This window comes from Limtongia smithiae (assembly GCF_038497785.1).
Source record: "Limtongia smithiae strain NRRL Y-17922 unplaced genomic scaffold V1518scaffold_3, whole genome shotgun sequence".
NCBI classification, from domain to species: domain Eukaryota; kingdom Fungi; phylum Ascomycota; class Lipomycetes; order Lipomycetales; family Lipomycetaceae; genus Limtongia; species Limtongia smithiae.
In genome coordinates this window covers 994,684-1,014,731 of record NW_027117624.1, presented here as the reverse complement: position 1 = coordinate 1,014,731, position 20,048 = coordinate 994,684, and the positions used below count along the sequence as shown (strand labels likewise).

Here is a 20,048-nt window from a genome sequence, read left to right as displayed (position 1 = left end):
ACGCCTGTAAGGAGATTCAGCTCCACGAATTTCTCATGCAAACCCCAAGAGACTCAAAATAAAAACCGCCTAGAAAAAGGAGTTACGCTGACCTCTGTTCGGGTCTGTTGACCTCTGTTCGGGTCTGTCCACGTAAGTTATGAAGCTAGATTTGCGATTTCACAAAAGTGGTTCTGTAGTGTAGCTGGTTATCACAGCGGATTCTGATTATTCGGGCATTCCGCTAACCCCGGTTCGAATCCGGGCAGGACCTTACTTGTGAATTTTTGCAATTGTTGTTGTATAATTGGCATCGTAAGTTGTGTATTTTTGATTCTTACGCAATCGCTTTCTCTTTTTGATTGGGCCGACTCTTGAGGTGCATCAGATTTCACCTATATATTCTAGGTATCATATATGCCGGAACTAGGCGAGGTATGTAGCTGATCCAACAAGGCGGATCACCATACCACTTCAAACAGCTAACCGTCAGATAGGTTGCCCATGCGGCGAAGTTGCTTGCAACGCATCTGAAAGGAAAGAATATTTCACGATTTGCTCCGGATTTAAAGGACGTCATTGTGTTCCCTCAGAATGCCATAAAGACGACAACAGCAGCCGAGAGCGCGAAGTCGCCTTATTTCGCGAGTTCAGCATCAACGACTCCGTCTTCAGTTGCTATTCAATATGTTGGTAAAACGATAGTGGATGTGGGACGGCATGGAAAATATTTTTGGATGGTGCTATATGGTGACAGTCCTTCGCAGTCGCCAAAGTCACTGTACAGTGTCATACTGATGCATTTTGGAATGACTGGATGGATATCTATCAAATCTGTCGCGACTCACTTTTATCCAATGGAGCGTGGACCGAAAAAGGAAAGTGCGGAGGAGATTGCTGAAGTATGGCCGCCGCGATTTACGAAGTTTGAGTTGAGCACACAGGATGGTATGGAAGTCGCATTCACCGATCCAAGACGACTAGGCCGGGTACGATTTCTTGAAATCGAATCAGACAAAACCATTGCCGATGGTAGCGACGTCCTGGCTTCTGATATCGAAGCACAGCTCAAGAAAATCGAACCTCTCTGCAGATCTGGCCCCGACTTCTCCAAGCCAGATAGCCGCTGGGATCTTGCTACGTTTTCCACTGTGATTCGGAAACGTAAAGTTCCAGTGAAGAGCTTTCTTTTAGATCAGGCATGTTGCGCTGGTATCGGGAACTGGATGGGGCAAGCACTGCTCTCTTGAGCATATTGAACAAACAGCGAGGCTAACAAGAGTACAGAGACGAGATCTTGTATCTGTCGCGATTACAGTCAGTTTCCGTAGTATGAGTAAGAGTTCCTAGTTTTGCTGACTGCAATTGCCTAGTCCGGAGCAGTACACCCAAGACCTCTCGAATTCGGATATCGAGGAGCTCTATAAGAATCTCTGTGAGGTCTCAGAACTAACTGTCAAGACCGAGGGTAGGCATTCAGCATCTGTAAAATTGCTATTAATATCTGGCTGACTGGGATTTTTCTTTGCTAATCAGGCAATACTGCCGAATTTCCGGAGTCCTGGCTCATGCTGCATCGCTGGAGCAAGAAGCAGAAGAGCGGCGATCGACCGATTACCGCTGCCGGGTACACTGTGGATTATGTGACTGTGGGCGGACGTACAAGTTGCTTCGTTCCTGCATTGCAAAAGTTAAAGCGTTCCTGGCAGGACGACGAGCCTGGCCAGTTCGATGACAACTTAACTGAAGGGAAGCGAGTTAAACCAAAACTTTCAAAGACATCTGCTCCTAAGAAAAGCAAGAGAGCAGAGACGGCTACAAATCTATCTGCAACGCCAGCACCCAGACGAAATACTAGGAGCAGCAAGTAACTTGAAATTGAGAATATTAACTAGAGCAGTAACAACTAGTTATACTTTGCAGCTCTTCACTTTGGAAGAGCCCAACATACAAATCCATGCAAGACATAAAACAAAAACTCGGCTTATATACAAACACATAGAAAAATCTAATTGCCTTCCTCGTTGTTACTGCCGCCCATGATATTACGTGCCCTGTAGCTCAAGTTAGTTTATACAACACGCAATATTAAAGACGAAAATTAAGGGCTTACAAGTCAGCAAGACTGGGATCATTCATGATGTCTTGCATGCTTGGCATGCTGCCACCACGCATCTGATCCGCCATAGACCGCAAGGATGGGTTGTTCATAAGTCCCTGCAGCGCGCCGGGGTTTGACATGAATTGCTGAGCCATCTGTGCGATCTGCGGGTTGTTCATGAGAGAAGCAAAGTCCATGCCCCCTGCACCGCCACCCGCACCACCGCCAAACATGCCGGCAAGACTAGACAGATCCGGAAAGCCGCCCGCGCCACCAGCACCAGGAGCACCACGAGGGGTTGACGTCGTCAACGGAGATTCGGTGTCTTCTGGAACTGCGGCACGCAAGTCCTCCTCGACACGAGCCTTCGCGGTCTCGTAACCCTTCCGCATGACGTCAGATCCGCCATTGCCTTCGACTTCCATGCCCTTCTCGTAGGCTTCCATAGCACCCTCGGGGTCACCGCTTGCAAATTTGGCCAATCCGAGACGCGAGTACGCCTTCGCGTACTTGATGTCGATCGAAAGTGCCTTCTCCGCATCGAGAATTGCCATATCATGCTTGCCAGATGCGGAGTACGCCGCCGCACGGTTGGAGTAGTAAATCTTGTTTGTCGGATCAACAGCGATCGCGCTTGTATACGCATCAACAGCAGCGGCGTAGTCTCTGGCAGCAACATACCGGTTACCCTCGGCCTTGAGTGCCTCCGCGCGCGCCTTGTCCTCCTCAGTGATGACCTGCTCGGCAGGCTTTGGAGAAGCAGACGCAGATGGCGCCGCCTTTGCAGCCTGTGCGTCTCGGACTTTCTCGTATGCCTGGAAAACGGTCAAGAGCGTCTGCTTCGGGAACACGGTCTGCTTTCGTGCGGGATCGACACCGAACACGTCGGTGAGGCATTGGATGGCCACCTCGACGGATTCAGCATCATCTGCCGAAACAGTCTTGTCCGCTATGGAAGTTTGCAGAAAGTCAACAATTCCCAGAACGAGATCTTCCTTGGATGAGTTCATAGCTATATTGTGCTGTTGAAGTAAGGGCGGTGGAGCCGGCTGATTAGGTGTGGAAATAGATGGGAAGTTCGCTCATATAGCGGCGTCCGGTTAGACTTTAGAAGGGCGTGGACTCTTCGCCACCAAACCCTCACTTGGTGCTTGAACACCTTCCGGCCTTGATATCTCCAACCCCTAGATCACACTTTTGTACGCTATATTCACTATGGTTTCGTTATGAAGTGGAATATGACAAGCAAGATGTGCCGATTGCTAGTGGCGAGGAAAATTGAAGGCTGTTGTCTTCACTGGCCATCGGTGACCTTTGCGCTCATATGAGCAACGACTGCGACAGCCCCCTCATCCAAGTGCGCGAAATCTCTCACACATAAGCAACTGACTACGGCCGTCGACATAGAGCCGATCAGTAGCTGACGGCACCAATGAAGCAATGATCGATTAAGCAGGATTGAAAAGCGAAGGTCAGAATGGTGCAGCGCAAGACTTTGGATATCAATCACGTTGATCTCATATAGCAGCATCTGGTTAGGGCTTTGTTGTGATTTTCGCGCCGCAACGCGTTCGCCTTTTCACTTTGAACACGATTAGAGCAGCGCACCCAGCCTGACTTAAAAGGCCAAGAACGATGGCTACCCAACAAGAAGACACTCTGATTTGCAAATGACGTATTATAGTTTGTTATTCTCCAGTGGAATTGCTTCTTTCTCCTTTTGTTCCCTCATTCGGGACACCTTCGATTCCAGCGCCTCTCCACCGCCCTCCCGTCCTCTCGCTCCCTACGCTACAGCTTTGTGTTGCACTATGACTCTCCTACACACCGACTTACATCTCTAGCAGTTTGAAGGTTTTCGTCTCATTCCGCACCTTTTTAGTGCGCGTGCGCGTGAATCACAGGTAAGTCCCGCACTCTTTCAGTCCTCCACGGCATAGTGGTCGATCTTGCGACTGACACTTCTTCTTAATCACAGACCACGACCGCGCCATGCCGTCTCTCATTCCGGTTCTCGAGCTCTCGTTGTATCGCCGCGCAGCAGTCTAGCTGCGTCGCTTCGCCCGCTCGTTCGCTCACAAAGTCAAGTCTGCGCTCTCACCGCCAAACAACTCATGACCTTGTCTACAGCTGCGTCACTAACTCTGCAATCCTGCTATTCCCGTTGACGACGATCACTTTTTCATCCACCCCAACGTGCTGGGTTGAGAATGCACCCTCACTGACTCGTCGTCCGGCGCAGCATCCTTTGGAACGACGCGAGACACACTGGCGCAACTCCAAAGTCATGGAAGGAGCACATGAAGACGATCTTCTACACTCGCAAAGCAAAGCGCAACATACGTGCTGTGTGCGAGAAGTCGGCAGCTCTATGTACCGATGACAGCGTCGACGAGGCACATTCCGCTGCGTATTCCGCTGCGCATGCTGATCGCATGATCACCGTTCGCCTACGTCGCCTACAATCGACGGCGCCGAGCCACTTGTTATTCCCGTCCCGGTGTCCAAGCTTGGCACCGACGTGCATGATGTATCCAGAGTCCTTTCGATCTTCTCCGATGCGATTGGCGATATATCGAGCATGCGTGTTATTGTTCGAGCGACTGAGCGCGCCGAGAATGGCAAGATTGTTGATATTCACGTCGAGGTATTGAACGAGGGCGACGCCACGATGCTTCATGCTTACAGTACTTCTCTTTTCATCCGGTGTCGAGCACGGCGAGACCGAGGACAACGAAGACAAAGTCGGTGCGGGCGACAAGTCTCTGGAGTACTCGTGCGATATTAAGACAGATGCGATTTGTTACGGTGTGTCCGTGCCGAAGGAGAATGCGGCCGCAGTCGAATCCGAGAAGGAAGGAAGTAAGTCATTGTGGAATAGCACTTTTCTGGATTTCCTGTGCGATCTTGAGACGGTCGTGATTCTGTACGACGTTCGTCGACCGAGTGACGCCGACACGGATCTGTTTCCTTCACGGTATTGACGCGCCAGAGAGCCTAGCAATCACAGTCGAACCCAAGAGAGATGGAGAGCTGACTTTGACGGGCGATAGCTTCCAGGATTTCTTGTGGTCTATTGAGGCCGACATCTGTTCGTACACAATCTCTCCCTGTCACCAGCTTTGCATCAGATGATGGAGATTTACAGAGAAGGGCAGACGCCCGAGAGAATTGGCTTTGTCGATGGCATCACCCCGCATGTGCAGAATGTCATAGGCCGTGGTATGCTCCTGGTGTTTTGTTTTAATACTGTGGCTGATAGGGGCGCGCCGTGGTTCGTACGGTAGATGATGGCGTGCAGCGTGCCATCACGGCGACGTATTTGGAGCACGCAAAGAAGTTCAGCAATACCTATCGACCTGGGAACAACTTGGATAGCGTGATTTCGCTTAGTGATTACCGAGTCGTAGGTTTTTCTGTGTGGCGTTTTTCTAAATGTTGGCACAGAAAACCAACACGGCGAAGTCTCGCTCATGAAGAGGGCCTCGTCTGCTCCTTCAGGTCTTGTGACAGTGTCCGAGGGAGTTAATCAGTTGTTCTTGATTTTAAAAGCTGGTTGCTCTGAAGTGCCGGATGATACCACGATTGGAGGCTAAAATGGTCCTTGATACCCGAGTTGGGCGCTGTGGTTGTGCATTGTTTGGTACTGATACCGCTGTTTGATGTCATTGATGGTCTTGTGTTGCGTTACGCCGTCGTAAATGCGAGAATATTACATTCTGATAGAAATTATGGTTCTCTTTCCAAAGACACTGCTAGTCTAGCACATCCCATACTTCGCTCCCATGTGGAACCCAGTCGTCAAGCCCGCCTCTAGTACTGCAAAGTAGTACTTATGCAAAATGAAAACTCCTCAGTGCATTGAATGTATCAACAGGCTAGACAAAAAAGAGACACAAACAAAAGCACAAATCCGATGCTGTATAAAACAAACGAGAAATTGCACACAAAATATCTTCCTCGCACGCGACAGGTACGTTATATAAAACCTCATCGACTCACTTGAACTTGATCTTGTTCAGCGCGCTCTGCATCCCCCGTAACCGCACCTTCTCCCACTTTATCTTCTCGCGAACGTACTCTTTAATCACGCGCACGCCTTCCTTCTCATGTAACTCGTTAAACCCGCCGAGCTCGGACGCGAGCACAGTTTGCGCGTACCGGATCTCGGAGCCCAGCCGCGCGATCTCGTTCTCAGAGGTCTGGATGTTGAGCGACGCGTCGTGCGCGTAGCGCGAGCGCGAATCATCGAGCAGGCCGAGGGGCAGACGCGTGGACGCGCGGTTGAGCGTGTTGCGAAGCCGTGTAAGTTGTGCTGTTTGCGCGGTAAGTTGGTCAACTAGGGATTTAGGCTGTGAGAGCGCGGTAATGACAGCTTGCATCGTCGCATAGGCACTGCGGAGTTCGAGGCCGAATTGCTCCTCGTGCGAGTCGTACTGTACACACCGGGTTAGTATATGCACTTAGTCGGTGGAAGCGGGCCATCTCACAATTTGAAGAACAGAAATGAACTCCGAGATCGCATCCGTGTATGCGTCTGGCGGATCAAACATTGTGTGAAAAATCTCCTGCGCGGCCAAATGCGCCTCGGCCAAATCTGTCGATGATCAGTTTACACTGTAACCACCCACAGCAACACACATCTCCATTACATACCGAATGTCTTCTGCTGCATTGTCGCGTACGACTTCACCGTCTGCAAAAATGCAGCATCTAAATTCCCCATCTCATGCAGCGCGTGATCAAAGAAAATCGCGACCTCGTCAGTATTTTCGACCGGTGGGTAATCGTCTTCAAGCGTGTCTTTCCTGCTGTCAACCTTCTGCTTACTCCGCTTCTGCGATAGCTCACGCGACATCTCAGTCACGAGGAAAAACTCCCACAGCAGCTCGTGCGTTGAGAAGGTCGGATGAAGCAATAGCGTATGGATGAACGAGTCGAGTTTGAACTGGATATCCCGCACAAGCGCGCGCGCGGAGCGCGTTGAGATCACGAAGGACGTGGCGAATGGGTTGAGTGAGATGTTTAGCTGCGGCATCCACGAGCACGGTTGCTCAAACGCGAGCAGGTCCGCGATGAACTTGAAATCCGAAATCGTTCGTTTAACCGCGGATATTGATGCAAACGCCGGGGGTAAGCCGGTTTTGATCACAAAGTGCAGGTTATCCTCAAAGAAAAATCCTCGCAGAACAGACGTCACGCGGCCGTCGGCAAGTGGCTCTCTTCGAAACAACGTGATGTCGTCGATGTAACTCCGAATTTTCTCCTCCTTTGCGAGTTCTGCAGCGTTTAGACCGCGGTAATTGCGCCGTGATATATCGACGTCAGGTCGGTTCGTGAGCACCGTGATCGCCTCCGACCGCGAAAACTTGCTGTTCACCATCAACGGCGTTAGCCCTTTCTTGTTCGCGCGGTTGAGGTCGATATCGCAAATATCGATCAGCAATTTCAACGACGGGATATCCGTCATGATATGTAGCAGGGTGTTGCCCTTCAAATCAATGTGATCCAAAAACCGCAGACTTCCACCGCCAGGCTGGTTGCTCGAGGCGGTATCAACGCCCATCTTAACGAGCTCCCGGTATTGCGGGTGGTCGTATGACCTGCACAGTGCAAACAGTGGTGTTTGGCCGTTGCTGTCTTTATCTGTCCACGAAATCAGCCCACCGATTTGCTCGATGAGCTGCGGAATGCTGAATAGATAATGCCCGACATTTCGCTGCCACTCGTCCTTGCGCGCGAGGTAGCGCCGTATTTCGGCATCCGAGCAGTTGGCCGAGAGGACCGACCAGATAGCGTCGACGGTCTCCTTGTTTCCGGTCTGCACTGCCGCGGAAAAGAGTGTGGTTTGCCGCGAATTCTGGTCACGCGTGATTGCTTCGATCGGGAACACGTCGCGTTTTGAGAGTAGCAGCATCACATTACTCACGTTGCACGGTACAGCTTGGATTGCGAGCATGATTGCGCTCTCGCCTGCTGCGGTGCGGCAGCGGTAGACGTGCTCAAACGAATCGATTTCGGAAACATCAATGCCTTGCGAGCCAAAGTATTCTGCAGGGTTGCTAAACGCTAGCGTCACATCCTCGCCCTTCCTCAAACTCGCACGAAACACCTCGTTCGCGCTTGACACGACTGCGAGCTTTTGACTGTTGTTCATGATATGGAAAATGACGGCCTCAAAGGTTGACAGAGCGTAGCCTACCTCGCCGGTGTCAACGTCCATGAACGAGAAATTCCGCATGTAAAATAGCATCGCGTCGAGGTGATCAAGTTTCGACCACGTCACTACAAGGATCATCAAACTGACGAGCAAATCCGCGCTCACATTTGACGCACCGTTGGGCGGTGATTTTTCCTTCTTTTCGGTTGACGATCCAGAGGAGTCGTCTTTCGAGCTGCCATCGTGCGCATCCTGGTCTGTGGGTGGGACAACTCCGAGACTACGCAAGATCTCGACGAGGCCCTTGACCTGCGCGGCCGCGTTCTTGCCTTTCGGGATATCGTTAATGTTTGTCACCGCGTTCATCACCATCCGCTCGATCGCGTCACCACCCTCGGTCCAGAACGGTTTTACGCCCAATTGTTCAAGACTGATATTCCGCATATTCCTCGCCGCAGCACGGATAATCGAATCCTTTAATGACCGCAGGATGACCAATCGCGCCCATATCTTTGCATGCAGATGCTCGGACACGTAGTCCTCGAGCATTTTCTCGATATCAGGACCCGTAAGCCCCGTCGCGTTCGCCATCGCGTTGATAGCAAAACTTTCTGCGCTCTGGAACGACTTTATGCCTTTCTCCATGACCTCTTCGATCTTTGCTACCAGATCCGGCTCAGTCGCGTCGTTGCAGTTGAACAGCTCGAACGCGGTTGCAAGGGGCTCTCGCACCGGGCGCTCAATGGCGGGGAACTTGTTGAGCATGTCCTGAAACGAAACGACGACCATGTGTCCTCCGTCGACGCCGGCCGCGGTTTTACCGCTTTCTTCGGGCGACGGCGGGGCAAAGTCGCAGAGTGGCGAAGCGACGCCAATGAGCGGGCGCGCAATGTGGTATATTGAGAATTGGGTGTCGTAGGGAAGGGTGTTGGTGGAGGGGGTATACACTTGGTCGCCGAGTATCCGTACGCGCGCTTGTCTGCTTTTGAAGCCTAAACAGTCAGTAAGGCAGATGCAGAAAACGCAGATAACTCACCATGCTGCGTGGAGACGAAATCGTCATTGAGAATAACAGAACGCCCGTTCAAGGTCCAAAATATACGTGCCCGGCCGCCGGCGATGACTTTCGACGAGCGATCAACTCTGAGTATGTGCGACGCCAGAAAGTCCTCGCCCGCACACAACTCTGTGAACCGCTGTCCGGACTCGCGATCGACGGTGTATAGTATGGAGCTCGTTACGGGGACAAAGATGACGTACATCTGCGGAGCGCGGAGCGCGGCCTGGAAATCGCGAGACCGCGCCGTACCTGGCGGGGGGAAGAAGAGCGATGCGAGGAACGGGTTCAGCGGGGTGCCCGGGGGTGGACGTGGCGGCAGCGGGTCCGACGCCGCCGTGGCGGCGACGTGGCCGGGAAGGAAGGGGATGTGCTGCATCGCAGGGAAGCCGTGGTGATAGGAGAGTGGTTCGAGTAGATGGCGGTGGACGGCTACACCGGGGGGCGACGCGGACTAGCGGCGGCAGCGGGGGGGAGGAGACGCGAGAAGAGAAATAAGGACGGATGAATCTGCGCGTTCAGCATGCGATGGGTCGAGCAATTAGAGGAGACAGTGAATAATGAGGGGAGGGTCGGGGGGAAGTTGGCGATGGGCGTGACCCGGTGTTCTTGCCGCTGCGGAAGACAATGAGCGGAGAAGACGGATGAAGACGGCACAGACGCATCGGCATCCGACAACGATGAGAGGACTCACAATGCACGCCAACCACTGAGGCGAGAATCAAGCGGAGTCAAGAGCACCTGCTGCTGGCGGGACGCGCACGCTGGTTGGGCCCTATATCCCAAACAACGAGTTCCAATAAAATTGTGAGCCGCGTGTGAGCTCTAGACGCTCGATAACGAGTGCTCTGTGACCGAGTCACGTCCAGGAGGGGATGAGGAGGGAGACAATAGTCTGAAAGACTTGATGGAGATATAGTGGAGATGGCTGATGTTGATTGAGGGAGAGAAAGGCGAGTGGAGGTACAGGGCTGTGCTGCCCTGCGCGGTGAGGATGAGAACGATATGAATGGAGAGTACGACGACTATCCACGAGACTATATACAAAACACACGCCGTAGCTATCTACAAACTCTTCTATTTCGCCGACTTCCAGGCGTCGTAGACTGTCCTCCACCCGCTGCCGTTGTCCCCCGCGACCCCGCTGCTGGCCTCGGCGCACCGCTCGCACACTATCGACCAGCTGCGATCACGGATGATATTCTCCACCCCGCGCTCGTTTCCAACCCATCGCATGACCTCATCTTCGCGCGAGACCACCGGTAGCTCGCGTGCGCCGTAGGGGTCGAGGCGGGGGTCAGGTCGTGGTGGTGGCGACGTAGCAGGAGTCGCGGGACCCGTCGTCGACTTCGCCGCGGCGGCCGCAACGGCGGTGCAATACTCGAGGATCTCGTCGCGGGTGCGCCAGCTCTCAAACACCGAGCGTGGGACGTAATCTCCACAGATGCGCTTTTCGGCGCCAATGCGTTCCCGCGGCGGCTTCGTCCAGCCCGGGATCAGTTTCGCGGAGGTCGATTGCGGACGCGGTGCGGCGACCGGCATGGAGTTGAGGTCGGCGGAAAGCGAGTCATCGGAGAGCGCGCGGGCGAGTGTGAGGAAGCGCTGCAGCGACTGGGGCGAGTAGCACAGCTCCGCGGACAAGACCGGCTTCTGCAGAGAGGTCATCGCATAGGCGGTGTTGGAGGTGGAAAGGGGGTTGCTAGTACAAGCCTACGCAAATGCAGCACATATATAACACAGAACACCAAGCTCCCAGTTGTATTCAAAGCAATCAAAAAGACAAAAAGAAAGACAAAAATGCTCTATCTACACCTAAATCATATTCCCGCTGCCGAGGATCGGCGAATCAATACCGTATCTTTCCCTGAACACCCGCGACTCCCGCGACGCCATGCTTGCTGCGTCGTAGTCCTCGACCGACTCGTTGGGGTCCTCGGAAATCTTGCGCTGATGGTTAACGAGGGTGCGCGAAGGCGAATACCGCAGGCTCGTGTTGCGCGGTGGCACGGGCGGCGTTTTGAAGGTGCCACCAGGGGAGGAGAGCGAGGAGGCATTGCTGACGGACGACTCGGATGACTCGGAGTCGGTGGACCACCGGTGGGAGATGGGACGACGACAGGTGCTGAGGGGCAGGATCTCGGGGAGGAAGAGATACTTCGGGTCGACCTTGTCGCAGTCCTCGTCGCTGGAGAGCGCGGGATCGACCTCGGACGCGTGCCGGCTGTATATGCCCTCGGGGCCAGGCTGGAGCACATCGACGACACGCTGCTCGCCGACGTCGGCGCAGGCGAGTAGCAGCGACCGCCGGCAGTAGACGTCGATGATCTCCTCGAGAATGTCTCGGTCTGCATCATCATCGAACCACGAGGACTCCGGCCGCTGTGGCCGTGCGGGAGGCGGCCGCGGAATGACAGGGGAGGTGCTCTGGGGCATGATGGGGCTGCGTAGGGAGGCGCTGGTGGTGGCGGAGCGCGGGTACTGTTCGTGCTTCGGGACGACGCCGGACGGGGCCGCGGCAGGCTTCACCCAACGCACGCGGGACTTCTTCGGATCGGCGGAGGAGGACTTGGACGAAGCGAGAGAAGGTCTGCTCTGATGGGAACTCTGTGGCCGGCTGTCTTTGAGGAAGGACATGAGGTCGGCGGCATTTGAGCGACGCTTGGTCTTGGGGCTGGCGGCGGGGGTGGACTCGATGGTGGGAGTGGGCGTGGCGTCGGCAGAGGAGTTGCGGTAGGAGTAGACATCGTCAATATTGACGTGGAGCACGTGGGAGACGTTGAATGGAGAGGAGATGACGTCGACCTCGGCGAGCTCCTGAGTGGGGGAGGAGGGTTCGGCGATGCGGAGGGGCTTCTTGGAGGATGTGAGGGGCCCAAGGAGGAGCGACGGTGGTTTGTGCCCCTTCTTTGTGCTGGCACCGGAGGCGGACTTGATGGAGCCGGCGTCGTCGGCGTGGGCGCCGGAGACGGGCTTTGCACTGGAGGCGATATGGTACTCGCGAACGCCGGGAAACATGGAGTCTGCGTCGTCGGCGAGGGTGGTGGCGTCGTCGTCGGCGGAGGTGGGCGCGGCAGGGTGCGCGGCAGCGGCAGCCGAGTCGAGGAGGAGCGTGCTGGCGGAGGCTGTGGGCGAAGACGCGGGCGACGAGGTAGAGTGCTGCGAAGAGAGGGAGAAGAAGGACGAGGAGCGCGGGCGGCGGAGGTCGTGTGCGTGGGAGGGCGGGGGGTCGTTTGCGACGAGGGTGAGGCCGTCAGGAGCGACAGACATGGCGGCGGAGGCGGTGTCGCCGGCGGTGGCAGCGGACATGGAGTGCGAGTAGGCGGGAGTGAGGGTAGCACGGGAAGGGGGAAGATGTCGGGGCTGGGGGCGGCGGAGTAGAAGAGGAGCGGCGAGGGGCGCCTTTTGGGCCCAGCTGCGCATCGGGCTGCCCCTTTTGCGGGACCCCTTGCATGGGTGACCCCGGCCGCGCCACGCGCGTGGCGGTAGGGTTTGCAGATGACAGCGCACTAGCCTCGATACGGCCTAGTCGCCGGCGTGCGACATCTTCTCTGCCTCTTCTTCGTCTCTTCTGCTGCTAACTACACTGCTATAAACTACTCCACCCGCCGTAGCCGGCCCGTTTCCACCTCGTAGATCCACCCCGACACGGGCACGCCGGCGCGCACGACCTTCGCCGCGCGCACGTACGCCACGTCTTCGCGCACGCTGGCCTCGAGACTGCAAATGTTGTGCCGTCAGCTGCTGCATGCACTCTATGCGAACGGGCGGACACGGGCCGCCGCGGCGTACACCCTCCTCCACCCAGCACACTTACTCGGAGAACGGCAAGAAGTCCACATCCGGCACGTCTTCTCCGCCGAACCGCTCGCGGAGCAGCGCGTGCAGCTCCGCGTCGGCGAACGTGAGCATGCCGCAGTCGGTGTGGTGGATCACGAAAACCTCCTCCGTCCCGAGCAGCTGCTGGGAGATGACGAGGGAGCGCAGGGCGTCGCGGGCACGGCCGCCTGCAGCGGCGTTAGATCCAGACAGGCTGCAGCAGCGACAGACTGCAGCAGCGCCGAGCAGCGTCAGCCGCTGGCGCCGTTCTAGAGTGCTCCCCGATGCGGAGCAAAACAAACATACCGGCATTGCGGATCACGTGCGCGTCGCCCTCCGCCAGGCCTAGCGCCTTCGCGGGGTCCAAGCGTGCATCCATGCACGTGACTGTTACCCGGCGTGAGCGGGCGCTGGCGCCGTTGTGACAGGTTAAGAACTCACCTACGGCGAACTTGCGTCTCGGCGGCAGCGCCAGGCCGCCGTGCGTAAACGTGGCCACGTACGCTGCGTTCGCGGCGAGGATCTGGTCGGTGGTGGACATGGCGAGCGTTAGGAGGGTACTGCTCTGGTGTAGAACGGGTCTTATAGGCAGGTCGCTGCCGCGGCGACGGCGTCCTCTGCGATGGCGCAAGATGTTGTCATCGGAGCCCACCTCGCCGGCTCCGCCCGCGGACGCGGATCCAGTCTCGGTCTCGGCGCTGCTCGGAAGCGCTCTTCATTCTGCTCTCACTAGCTGCCGCGCTAACAAACTCACTCCCACATCTACCTGCTAACCTGCTCTACGCCTTCCGCACCGCCTTGTCTGCACCGTAGGCTCGCGTCGCGTACGCGCCGTCGATCACGATCAGGTCCTGCGGCCGGTACTCCTTTGTCCCTGCGAAGTATGTCGCGATAATACTCTTCGTGCCCTCCGCGTACCTCACCTGCGCGTCGATCGACGTGCCCGAGATGTGCGGGGTCATCGCGTTGCCCCCGCCGTACTTGTTGCGCATCGCCCGCCACGGGTGGCTCGCCGGCGCCGGCTGCGGGAACCATACGTCGCCGCCGTAGCCGCGCAGGATACCGGTCTCCAGGGCCTCTGCAACGTCCTCCTTCACGCAGATTGCGCCGCGCGCAGTGTTCACCAGCCACGACCCCGGCTTGAACTTCGCCAGCAGCTCCTTGTTCACCAGACCATGGGTCGACTCGTGCAGCGGGCAGTTGACAGTCACGATGTCTGCCTGTGCGACAAGCTCCTCCAGCGACGCCACGCGCCGACAGTGCAACTCCGCCTCGACCTCTGCCGGCAGCGCCTGGTAGTCGTAGTACAGCAGCTCCTTCGGATCGAACGCGCCAAGTCGTTTCAGCACGCGCTGGCCAATCCGGCCAGATCCGATCGTCGCAATCACCTTGCCCTCGATGTCGAACGAGTTCTTGGCCACCGCCGCGACGTCCCACCCGCCGCTCACGATCTGCTCGTGCGCGGGCACAAAGTTGCGAACCAGCGTCAACATCGTCATCACGACGTGCTCGGCTACGGACGTCACATTCGACCCCGTTACTTCTGCTACGGTAATCTTCTTCTCGTTCGCCGCCGTCAGGTCGATGTGGTCCGAGCCGACGCCAGCAGTCACCAACAGCTTCAGGTTCTTCGCCTTTGCGATGCGCTCGCGGTTGATATACCCGGGATGGAACGGCGTCGTGATCACAATCTATACCTCTTAGCGCCGTTGTGCCGCTGAATACCTGCGCTGCATACCTCTGCGTCGACGATCTCCTTATCGAGAACGCTATTCGGACCCTCCTTGTCGTCGGTCACCACATATGTGTGGCCGTGGCTCTCGAGCCACTCGCGCAGCCCAAGCTCGTTTTCGAGACACCCGTACATGCGCGGCTCGTCGTTGGCATGGACACCGCCCTAACACCGGTGAGTGTGACGATGGACGGACACAACTTTGACATACCTTGTATAAGACCGCAAGAACTTTAACCATGGCAGCAGTGAATGTGGTAGGATCAACCAGATAAGAGGAGAAGAGTACGTGAAGAGCCACATCCTGGCCGGGCGACCTCGCACTTATATATTTAAGAGTTCAGACAGATCGAGACCAGAGCGCTGAACGAGTGCGGGGAAGCCGTGTCGCTGTGGTCCTTGCCCGCGCCTCTCTCCGTGTCTGCCTCCGCCTCCTTCGCGGGGTTATCTCTTCCAATTACGTGGAAGTATCCGTCGGGAGCTGTTCCTGCCACATTTGGATCGCCTCTAACCCTCGTCGTTCCGCGCGGTCGCGCCCGACTGGGGCAGCTATGACGTACTTGTCCGCGATCGATCGCGCACAACTCCCGCCCTCCGTCACATTTACGCAGGGGTGCGGGGTTCTCCCACTCATCCCATTCGGGACGTGGTGCTACTTTCCTTTCGCGTATGCTAGTGCTCTCTACATTCCTCTCTAGATTCCTGTCGTCCTATGCATGCTACTTACTTTGTGATCTCGTTTTTCACCCACCCCTCCAGCCCGCCCTGGATAATGATGTCCTGCAAATTCGGGCCTAAATCGCCCACCCGCTGCTCCAGCACCACCGGGGCGTCCGCGCCGGCGCCCTCGCACACCTGCACCCGCGCGCGCGGCACGTCCCAGCGGATAAACAGCCCCGTGCGCCGCGTGAGCTCCGGCTCTGCGCCTGCGTACCGCGCCCGCAGCAGCGAGATCAGCGCGGGCAGCTCCAGCGTCAGAAGCGCGTTGTTGATGCTGTTCCGGAAGAAGATGTTGCCGAACGAGCCAGCGACCACGAGGCGGATGTCCCGCGCGAGGATGCACGTGGCGGCTTGCTCCCGCGACGAGCCGGTGCCGAAGTTGAAGCCGCTGATGATCACGTCGCCCGCGTGGGTCTTCGAGCCGAAGGTTGGGTCGTAGTTCTCCATGCACACCTCCGCCATCTTGTCCCGTGGCACATCGTCTTGGTACGTGTACTTGCCGGGATAAATTCCGTCCGTGTTCCTTTCTTGGTTAGCAGCCGTCTATAACCACATGCACTTGGAACTTACACGTTGTCGGCGTCGCAAAACACCAGCTCGCCCTCAATCAGCGCGGGGAACCCGTCCAGCACCTGCGTAGCCGCGACATCGCCCGCCGTCGACTCCTCTGCCGACTCCAGCACCTCCTCCGAACTCAGCAACGTCGCCGTCGTCGGCACGGGCGCACCGTCAAGTTCGACTGGCGACGCAATGCGTCCCAGCACCGCCGACGCGGCAACCACAGCCGGCGAGGCAAGATACGCGAGCGCGTCACGGCTGCCCATGCGGCCCTTGAAGTTGCGGTTCGTCGCGGAAATGCCGACCTCGCCGTCCTTGAGCAGGCCGGTCCCGAGACCGATGCAAGGGCCGCAGCCTGCGGGAAGCGGGCGCGCGCCGGCGTCGAGAAGAGTTTGCCATGCGCCGTCATGCTCCGCATCGCCTTGGACCTTGGAGCTCGCGGCCGCGATGTAGAATTCAACCCCGGGCGCGATCTTGCGTCCGCGGACGATCTCGGCGGCGGACTTGATATCAGACAGACGCGAATTTGTGCATGACACGAGGTACGCCTTCTGGATAGCGATGTTTTGGTTCGAGAGGTCGGTCACGGAGTTTATGATCTTGACAGAGTTCGGACCGGAGATGTATGGCGACAGCGTTGCCAAATCCAGTACGAGGTGCTTGGCGTAGCTCGCTCCTTCCGACGCGGTCAGCGACGGTTCGCCCTCCTGGAGTGCCTTCGCAAGCGCCTCGACTCTGTCCGAGTTCACGCGCACATGCGGCTGCGGCAGTCGCAGCACGCGCGAGCGTAGCCAGTTCACAAGCGTCATATCCACAGGGAACAAGCCCGACAAGGCACCCCACTCCGTCGTCATGTTCGCAATCGTAAGTCGGTCGTCCACCGACAAATCCGCAACAGCTTCGCCGGTGAACTCGATAGCGTGGTTCAGGACGTCATCGTGGTTGAACACGCCGCACAGTGCAATGATCACGTCCTTGCCCGAGGTCCCCGGAGGTAAACGCCCACGCAGTTCGACCTTTGCGACCGGAGGAATCTGCCACCACGTCTGGCCTGTCGCCCAAATGGCGGCCGCGTCCGTGCGCACCATGGGTGTGCCGAGGCAGCCCACGCCGCCGTACATGTTCGAGTGCGAGTCCGACGCAACCGTGAGCTGGCCGGGGAACGCGTAGCCTTCCTCCACCAGAATCTGATGCCCAATGCCCCGCCCCGCCGGATAGAAGTCAATGCCGTGGTCGCGGCCGAACTTTTCGATGTTGTGGTACTTTTCGAGGTTCTTCTCCGTCTTGTTCTGCACGTCATGGTCAAGCGTGAGCACGACCTGGCGGTTGTCGTACACCTTGGTCGCACCGAGACCCATGAACTTCATCGCCACCGGCCACGAGTTGTCGTGCGTCATGCAGTGCTGTGGCCGGATGGTCACAAAGTCCCCCGAGCGCACGTACTTGCCGGTTGGTAGCCCAACGCTGAACTTCTGGACTATCTTCTCCGTGAGATTCTGTGGCACCGCGGTTGATAAGGTCGCAAACGCGCGCCGCCCGCTGCGGCGTAGCGCACTAGCTACTGGCACCGCCATGTCTCTGGAATATGGCCGAGGAAACGCGTGGGGTCCAAAGTCGCTCAGTCGACAGAACTTATCACGACCGTCACCCGCAAAAATTTGTGCGCCGCAGTCACGTGACACTCATCTCATCGCGGCTCATCTCGAACACACGAATCAGTCGCAAGACGATTACCACTGCCCAGCACCGGTCGACGACATGCAACAGAATCGCCATGGCAGACACGCGTCGCTTCTTCTTGATCGGCTGCTGTCGCTCAAAGATGTGTCACCGTTCATACTGCTCCTCGACACGCCTGAGCAGACGGCAAAGTACCTGCTTCTCGAGTTTGCACACAGGAATGCGCAGACGGCGGAGGGAGTGAATATCGTGTTTTGCTCGTTCGAGACGCATATAGAGACAACGCAGTTATCCAAATGTGAGAATCTCACGTTTGTGCCTTGTTACAAACTTTCGCACGCGCAGATCGCAAAACAAGTCGAGGCGCTGCTTGATGCATATCAAAGTGCGTTCTGTTCACCCGCGATGTTGATCTTTTGCTAAACTGTGTGTAGAGTCACTCATTCTCATCGACTCGCTCAGCCAGGTCAGTGCGACTGCGCTGGTATCTTTCATCACGCCACTGATCCGACCATTCTCGACCCTCGTCGCGATCCACAACCTCGGAAATCCATACAGCGCTCTGCAGGCTCCGGAAGCTCCATACTGCCCGTCTCCAAAAACGCAGCTCCTATATCTCGCCACGACTATTATCACAGTACAACCCTTACGACATGACGACGACGAAGCGGATGGCCTATCGGTACTACCGATGACTTCACATTCACCTCAATGCAGACTTGAGCTTGTGCATAGGCGGAAATCGGGGCGTGCGGTGCAAAATAGCTACGATTTCGATTATACCGCCCACACGGTCACATACGTGCCACCTCCTGCACTGGGAACAGCATCAGCCTCCGTCGCGGAAGACGAAGCGATGTTGAAGGGATTGACAACTTTCAATCTCGGAACCACCGAGAAACAAAAACAGGCGCGAAACGCTGTCGAGTTGCCGTATCTCAAAGCACAAGAAGGAGGCGAAGTTGTCGGCGCTGTCGTGTACGAGTTTGAAAAGGAGGACGATTACGACGAGGAGGACCCCTATGAGGACCCTTTCTGATGGCGTGCACTTGCACATACACTATATATACACCCTCTAACACGGTAATGAGTATCACAAAGATTTATCGCCGCCTGTTTACCGCAGAAATATCCACCACACGAGAAAGACAAATATGAGTCCCGCGCCGACGACCGGCGCGTACTGCCGGATCATGGCGTCAAAGTTGATCTTCTTTGCGGCCTTACGATACTTTGACGCCTCGTCTCGGAGCGATGACGAAAGATTTGACATGCGGTCAAGACTGTCACCGCGGTAGAGCAGGTCCTCGATGTTCTTCGTCATGACACGTGTCACGTCCTGCAGCTCCGCGTTCAGCTTGTCGAGGTTCACAGTTGTTCGGCTGTCCTCGTAGACTCGCTGTGTTTTCTGCATGTAGTTTTCTGGGAGCGGGATCAGTTAATGAGCAATCGGGCGTGTAGCGTGGAATGCATACCAAAACTGATGAAGGCGAACGGACGCAGGTCCGGCTGGGTAAGACTACGCCCGTAGGAACTTATAAACTCCTTATCAAGATCATCGAGATATGTGAACGCGAGCTTGCGCGGGTATGACTTGTCGCAGAGCGTGATGTAGATGACTCCGTTGGCGATGAGGTAGTGGTGCGAGAACGGTCCTGACTCGATCGACGCGCGGGCCTCCGAGGTCTCGTTGAGCTTGCGAATGATCTCTTTCTGCTCTGCTGTATACTTTGCAATCTCATCCGCAACCTATTAGCAGTGTGTCAGTAGTTGACACTCAGGATATATAAGGCTGAGCTGAGAGCATACCGTCGCGTCGTCCATGGTCCCCGTCAGAGGCAGCTCTATAAGATCACTATGGTCAGTTCTGAGGCCATCCGGCCATGACTACCAAACAGGAGTAGCACCGCACTTACTGTCGCTTAGTCGCACAATGCTCGTAGTCTTGATCATGATGGTATGCTACGCTGGAAAGGGGCAAGGGAAGACTGGAGGCGTGCCCGCCAAAGCCGAGCGTGAATTGATGAACTTCGTCGCCGCTGCTGCGCCGCACACCGCCACGCGTGGCGTGGACGCACGCGCCTTGTTGGCTGCTAATTGCGAAGGCCGGTTGCCGCGAGAATAGGCACAGGATATCGCGATGCAACCGGCTATACCTTCAGTGTATCAGTAGGCAGTGTCTACTTGTAGTCTGACGCGCTAGATGGCGGCATAAAGAGTGCCTGTAGCTCGCGCCTCACAACTC

At 56.3% G+C, this 20,048-nt stretch overlaps 11 protein-coding genes across 11 annotated transcripts; 3 read left to right on the top strand and 8 right to left on the bottom strand.

Moving 5' to 3' along the window:
- The first annotated feature begins 172 nt into the window (after positions 1 to 172).
- On the top strand, positions 173 to 1,952 carry V1518DRAFT_414028 (Formamidopyrimidine-DNA glycosylase N-terminal domain-containing protein). The gene is made up of 5 exons (XM_066903452.1): positions 173 to 414; positions 477 to 1,210; positions 1,267 to 1,296; positions 1,353 to 1,447; positions 1,516 to 1,952. The coding sequence occupies exons 1-5, from the start codon at positions 397 to 399 to the stop codon at positions 1,848 to 1,850; spliced, it is 1,212 nt and encodes a 403-aa protein (XP_066760904.1). The 5' UTR covers positions 173 to 396; the 3' UTR covers positions 1,851 to 1,952.
- On the bottom strand, positions 1,919 to 3,232 carry V1518DRAFT_214163 (uncharacterized protein). Its single transcript, XM_066900929.1, has 2 exons — positions 2,093 to 3,232; positions 1,919 to 2,033 (listed from the first exon to the last, which is right to left on the bottom strand). The coding sequence occupies exons 1-2, from the start codon at positions 3,088 to 3,090 to the stop codon at positions 1,988 to 1,990; spliced, it is 1,044 nt and encodes a 347-aa protein (XP_066760903.1). The 5' UTR covers positions 3,091 to 3,232; the 3' UTR covers positions 1,919 to 1,987.
- Positions 3,233 to 4,758: 1,526 nt separating this feature from the next.
- On the top strand, positions 4,759 to 5,676 carry V1518DRAFT_404658 (uncharacterized protein; the record flags this gene model as incomplete). Its single annotated transcript, XM_066901898.1, has 4 exons — positions 4,759 to 4,942; positions 5,201 to 5,313; positions 5,343 to 5,490; positions 5,528 to 5,676. The coding sequence occupies 4 exons, from the start codon at positions 4,759 to 4,761 to the stop codon at positions 5,674 to 5,676; spliced, it is 594 nt and encodes a 197-aa protein (XP_066760902.1).
- A 402-nt stretch (positions 5,677 to 6,078) lies between these two features.
- Positions 6,079 to 9,676, bottom strand: V1518DRAFT_426401 (uncharacterized protein; the record flags this gene model as incomplete). The annotated part of the gene is made up of 4 exons (XM_066905984.1): positions 6,079 to 6,516; positions 6,571 to 6,677; positions 6,737 to 9,232; positions 9,277 to 9,676. 4 exons carry the CDS (start codon positions 9,674 to 9,676, stop codon positions 6,079 to 6,081), a joined length of 3,441 nt encoding a protein of 1,146 aa, XP_066760901.1.
- A 605-nt stretch (positions 9,677 to 10,281) lies between these two features.
- V1518DRAFT_414013 (caffeine-induced death protein 2) lies at positions 10,282 to 11,011 on the bottom strand. Its single transcript, XM_066903451.1, has one exon. The coding sequence runs from the start codon at positions 10,960 to 10,962 to the stop codon at positions 10,375 to 10,377; it is 588 nt and encodes a 195-aa protein (XP_066760900.1). The 5' UTR covers positions 10,963 to 11,011; the 3' UTR covers positions 10,282 to 10,374.
- Positions 11,012 to 11,029: 18 nt separating this feature from the next.
- Positions 11,030 to 12,376, bottom strand: V1518DRAFT_414011 (uncharacterized protein). The gene has a single exon (XM_066903450.1). The coding sequence runs from the start codon at positions 12,310 to 12,312 to the stop codon at positions 11,110 to 11,112; it is 1,203 nt and encodes a 400-aa protein (XP_066760899.1). The 5' UTR covers positions 12,313 to 12,376; the 3' UTR covers positions 11,030 to 11,109.
- A 465-nt stretch (positions 12,377 to 12,841) lies between these two features.
- Positions 12,842 to 13,657, bottom strand: V1518DRAFT_414007 (carbonic anhydrase; the record flags this gene model as incomplete). The annotated part of the gene is made up of 4 exons (XM_066903449.1): positions 12,842 to 13,014; positions 13,112 to 13,301; positions 13,420 to 13,500; positions 13,555 to 13,657. The coding sequence occupies 4 exons, from the start codon at positions 13,652 to 13,654 to the stop codon at positions 12,891 to 12,893; spliced, it is 495 nt and encodes a 164-aa protein (XP_066760898.1). The 3' UTR covers positions 12,842 to 12,890.
- A 35-nt stretch (positions 13,658 to 13,692) lies between these two features.
- V1518DRAFT_414006 (uncharacterized protein) lies at positions 13,693 to 15,448 on the bottom strand. Its single transcript, XM_066903448.1, has 3 exons — positions 15,057 to 15,448; positions 14,852 to 15,010; positions 13,693 to 14,804 (listed from the first exon to the last, which is right to left on the bottom strand). The coding sequence occupies exons 1-3, from the start codon at positions 15,084 to 15,086 to the stop codon at positions 13,893 to 13,895; spliced, it is 1,101 nt and encodes a 366-aa protein (XP_066760897.1). The 5' UTR covers positions 15,087 to 15,448; the 3' UTR covers positions 13,693 to 13,892.
- An 11-nt stretch (positions 15,449 to 15,459) lies between these two features.
- On the bottom strand, positions 15,460 to 17,738 carry V1518DRAFT_414003 (uncharacterized protein). The gene is made up of 2 exons (XM_066903447.1): positions 16,136 to 17,738; positions 15,460 to 16,088 (listed from the first exon to the last, which is right to left on the bottom strand). The coding sequence occupies exons 1-2, from the start codon at positions 17,695 to 17,697 to the stop codon at positions 15,569 to 15,571; spliced, it is 2,082 nt and encodes a 693-aa protein (XP_066760896.1). The 5' UTR covers positions 17,698 to 17,738; the 3' UTR covers positions 15,460 to 15,568.
- A 143-nt stretch (positions 17,739 to 17,881) lies between these two features.
- Positions 17,882 to 18,842, top strand: V1518DRAFT_426395 (Elongator complex protein 5; the record flags this gene model as incomplete). Its single annotated transcript, XM_066905983.1, has 2 exons — positions 17,882 to 18,188; positions 18,238 to 18,842. The coding sequence occupies 2 exons, from the start codon at positions 17,882 to 17,884 to the stop codon at positions 18,840 to 18,842; spliced, it is 912 nt and encodes a 303-aa protein (XP_066760895.1).
- On the bottom strand, positions 18,788 to 19,987 carry V1518DRAFT_414001 (Longin-like domain-containing protein). Its single transcript, XM_066903446.1, has 4 exons — positions 19,720 to 19,987; positions 19,613 to 19,647; positions 19,279 to 19,552; positions 18,788 to 19,225 (listed from the first exon to the last, which is right to left on the bottom strand). Exons 1-4 carry the CDS (start codon positions 19,754 to 19,756, stop codon positions 18,921 to 18,923), a joined length of 651 nt encoding a protein of 216 aa, XP_066760894.1. The 5' UTR covers positions 19,757 to 19,987; the 3' UTR covers positions 18,788 to 18,920.
- Between the last annotated feature and the right edge of the window lie 61 nt (positions 19,988 to 20,048).

Excerpts from the sequence above, each read along its gene's own strand:
- V1518DRAFT_414028 (XM_066903452.1), top strand. Across the intron at positions 1,297-1,352 it reads TTGTATCTGTCGCGATTACA|TCCGGAGCAGTACACCCAAG; the intron begins GTCAGTTTCCGT and ends GCAATTGCCTAG. Across the intron at positions 1,448-1,515 it reads ACTAACTGTCAAGACCGAGG|GCAATACTGCCGAATTTCCG; the intron begins GTAGGCATTCAG and ends TTTGCTAATCAG.
- V1518DRAFT_214163 (XM_066900929.1), bottom strand. The coding sequence starts at position 3,090 with ATGAACTCATCCAAGGAAGATCTCGTTCTGGGAATTGTTGACTTTCTG. Across the intron at positions 2,034-2,092 it reads GATCCCAGTCTTGCTGACTT|GGCACGTAATATCATGGGCG; the intron begins GTAAGCCCTTAA and ends CTTGAGCTACAG.
- V1518DRAFT_414013 (XM_066903451.1), bottom strand. The coding sequence starts at position 10,962 with ATGACCTCTCTGCAGAAGCCGGTCTTGTCCGCGGAGCTGTGCTACTCG.
- V1518DRAFT_414011 (XM_066903450.1), bottom strand. The coding sequence starts at position 12,312 with ATGTTTCCCGGCGTTCGCGAGTACCATATCGCCTCCAGTGCAAAGCCC.
- V1518DRAFT_414006 (XM_066903448.1), bottom strand. The coding sequence starts at position 15,086 with ATGGTTAAAGTTCTTGCGGTCTTATACAAG. Across the intron at positions 15,011-15,056 it reads TTCTTGCGGTCTTATACAAG|GGCGGTGTCCATGCCAACGA; the intron begins GTATGTCAAAGT and ends CACCGGTGTTAG. Across the intron at positions 14,805-14,851 it reads AGGAGATCGTCGACGCAGAG|ATTGTGATCACGACGCCGTT; the intron begins GTATGCAGCGCA and ends TAAGAGGTATAG.
- V1518DRAFT_414003 (XM_066903447.1), bottom strand. The coding sequence starts at position 17,697 with ATGGCGGTGCCAGTAGCTAGTGCGCTACGCCGCAGCGGGCGGCGCGCG. Across the intron at positions 16,089-16,135 it reads TTTTGCGACGCCGACAACGT|GAACACGGACGGAATTTATC; the intron begins GTAAGTTCCAAG and ends TAACCAAGAAAG.
- V1518DRAFT_414001 (XM_066903446.1), bottom strand. The coding sequence starts at position 19,756 with ATGATCAAGACTACGAGCATTGTGCGACTAAGCGACA. Across the intron at positions 19,553-19,612 it reads GGACCATGGACGACGCGACG|GTTGCGGATGAGATTGCAAA; the intron begins GTATGCTCTCAG and ends CACTGCTAATAG. Across the intron at positions 19,226-19,278 it reads GTTCGCCTTCATCAGTTTTG|AAAACTACATGCAGAAAACA; the intron begins GTATGCATTCCA and ends TCCCGCTCCCAG.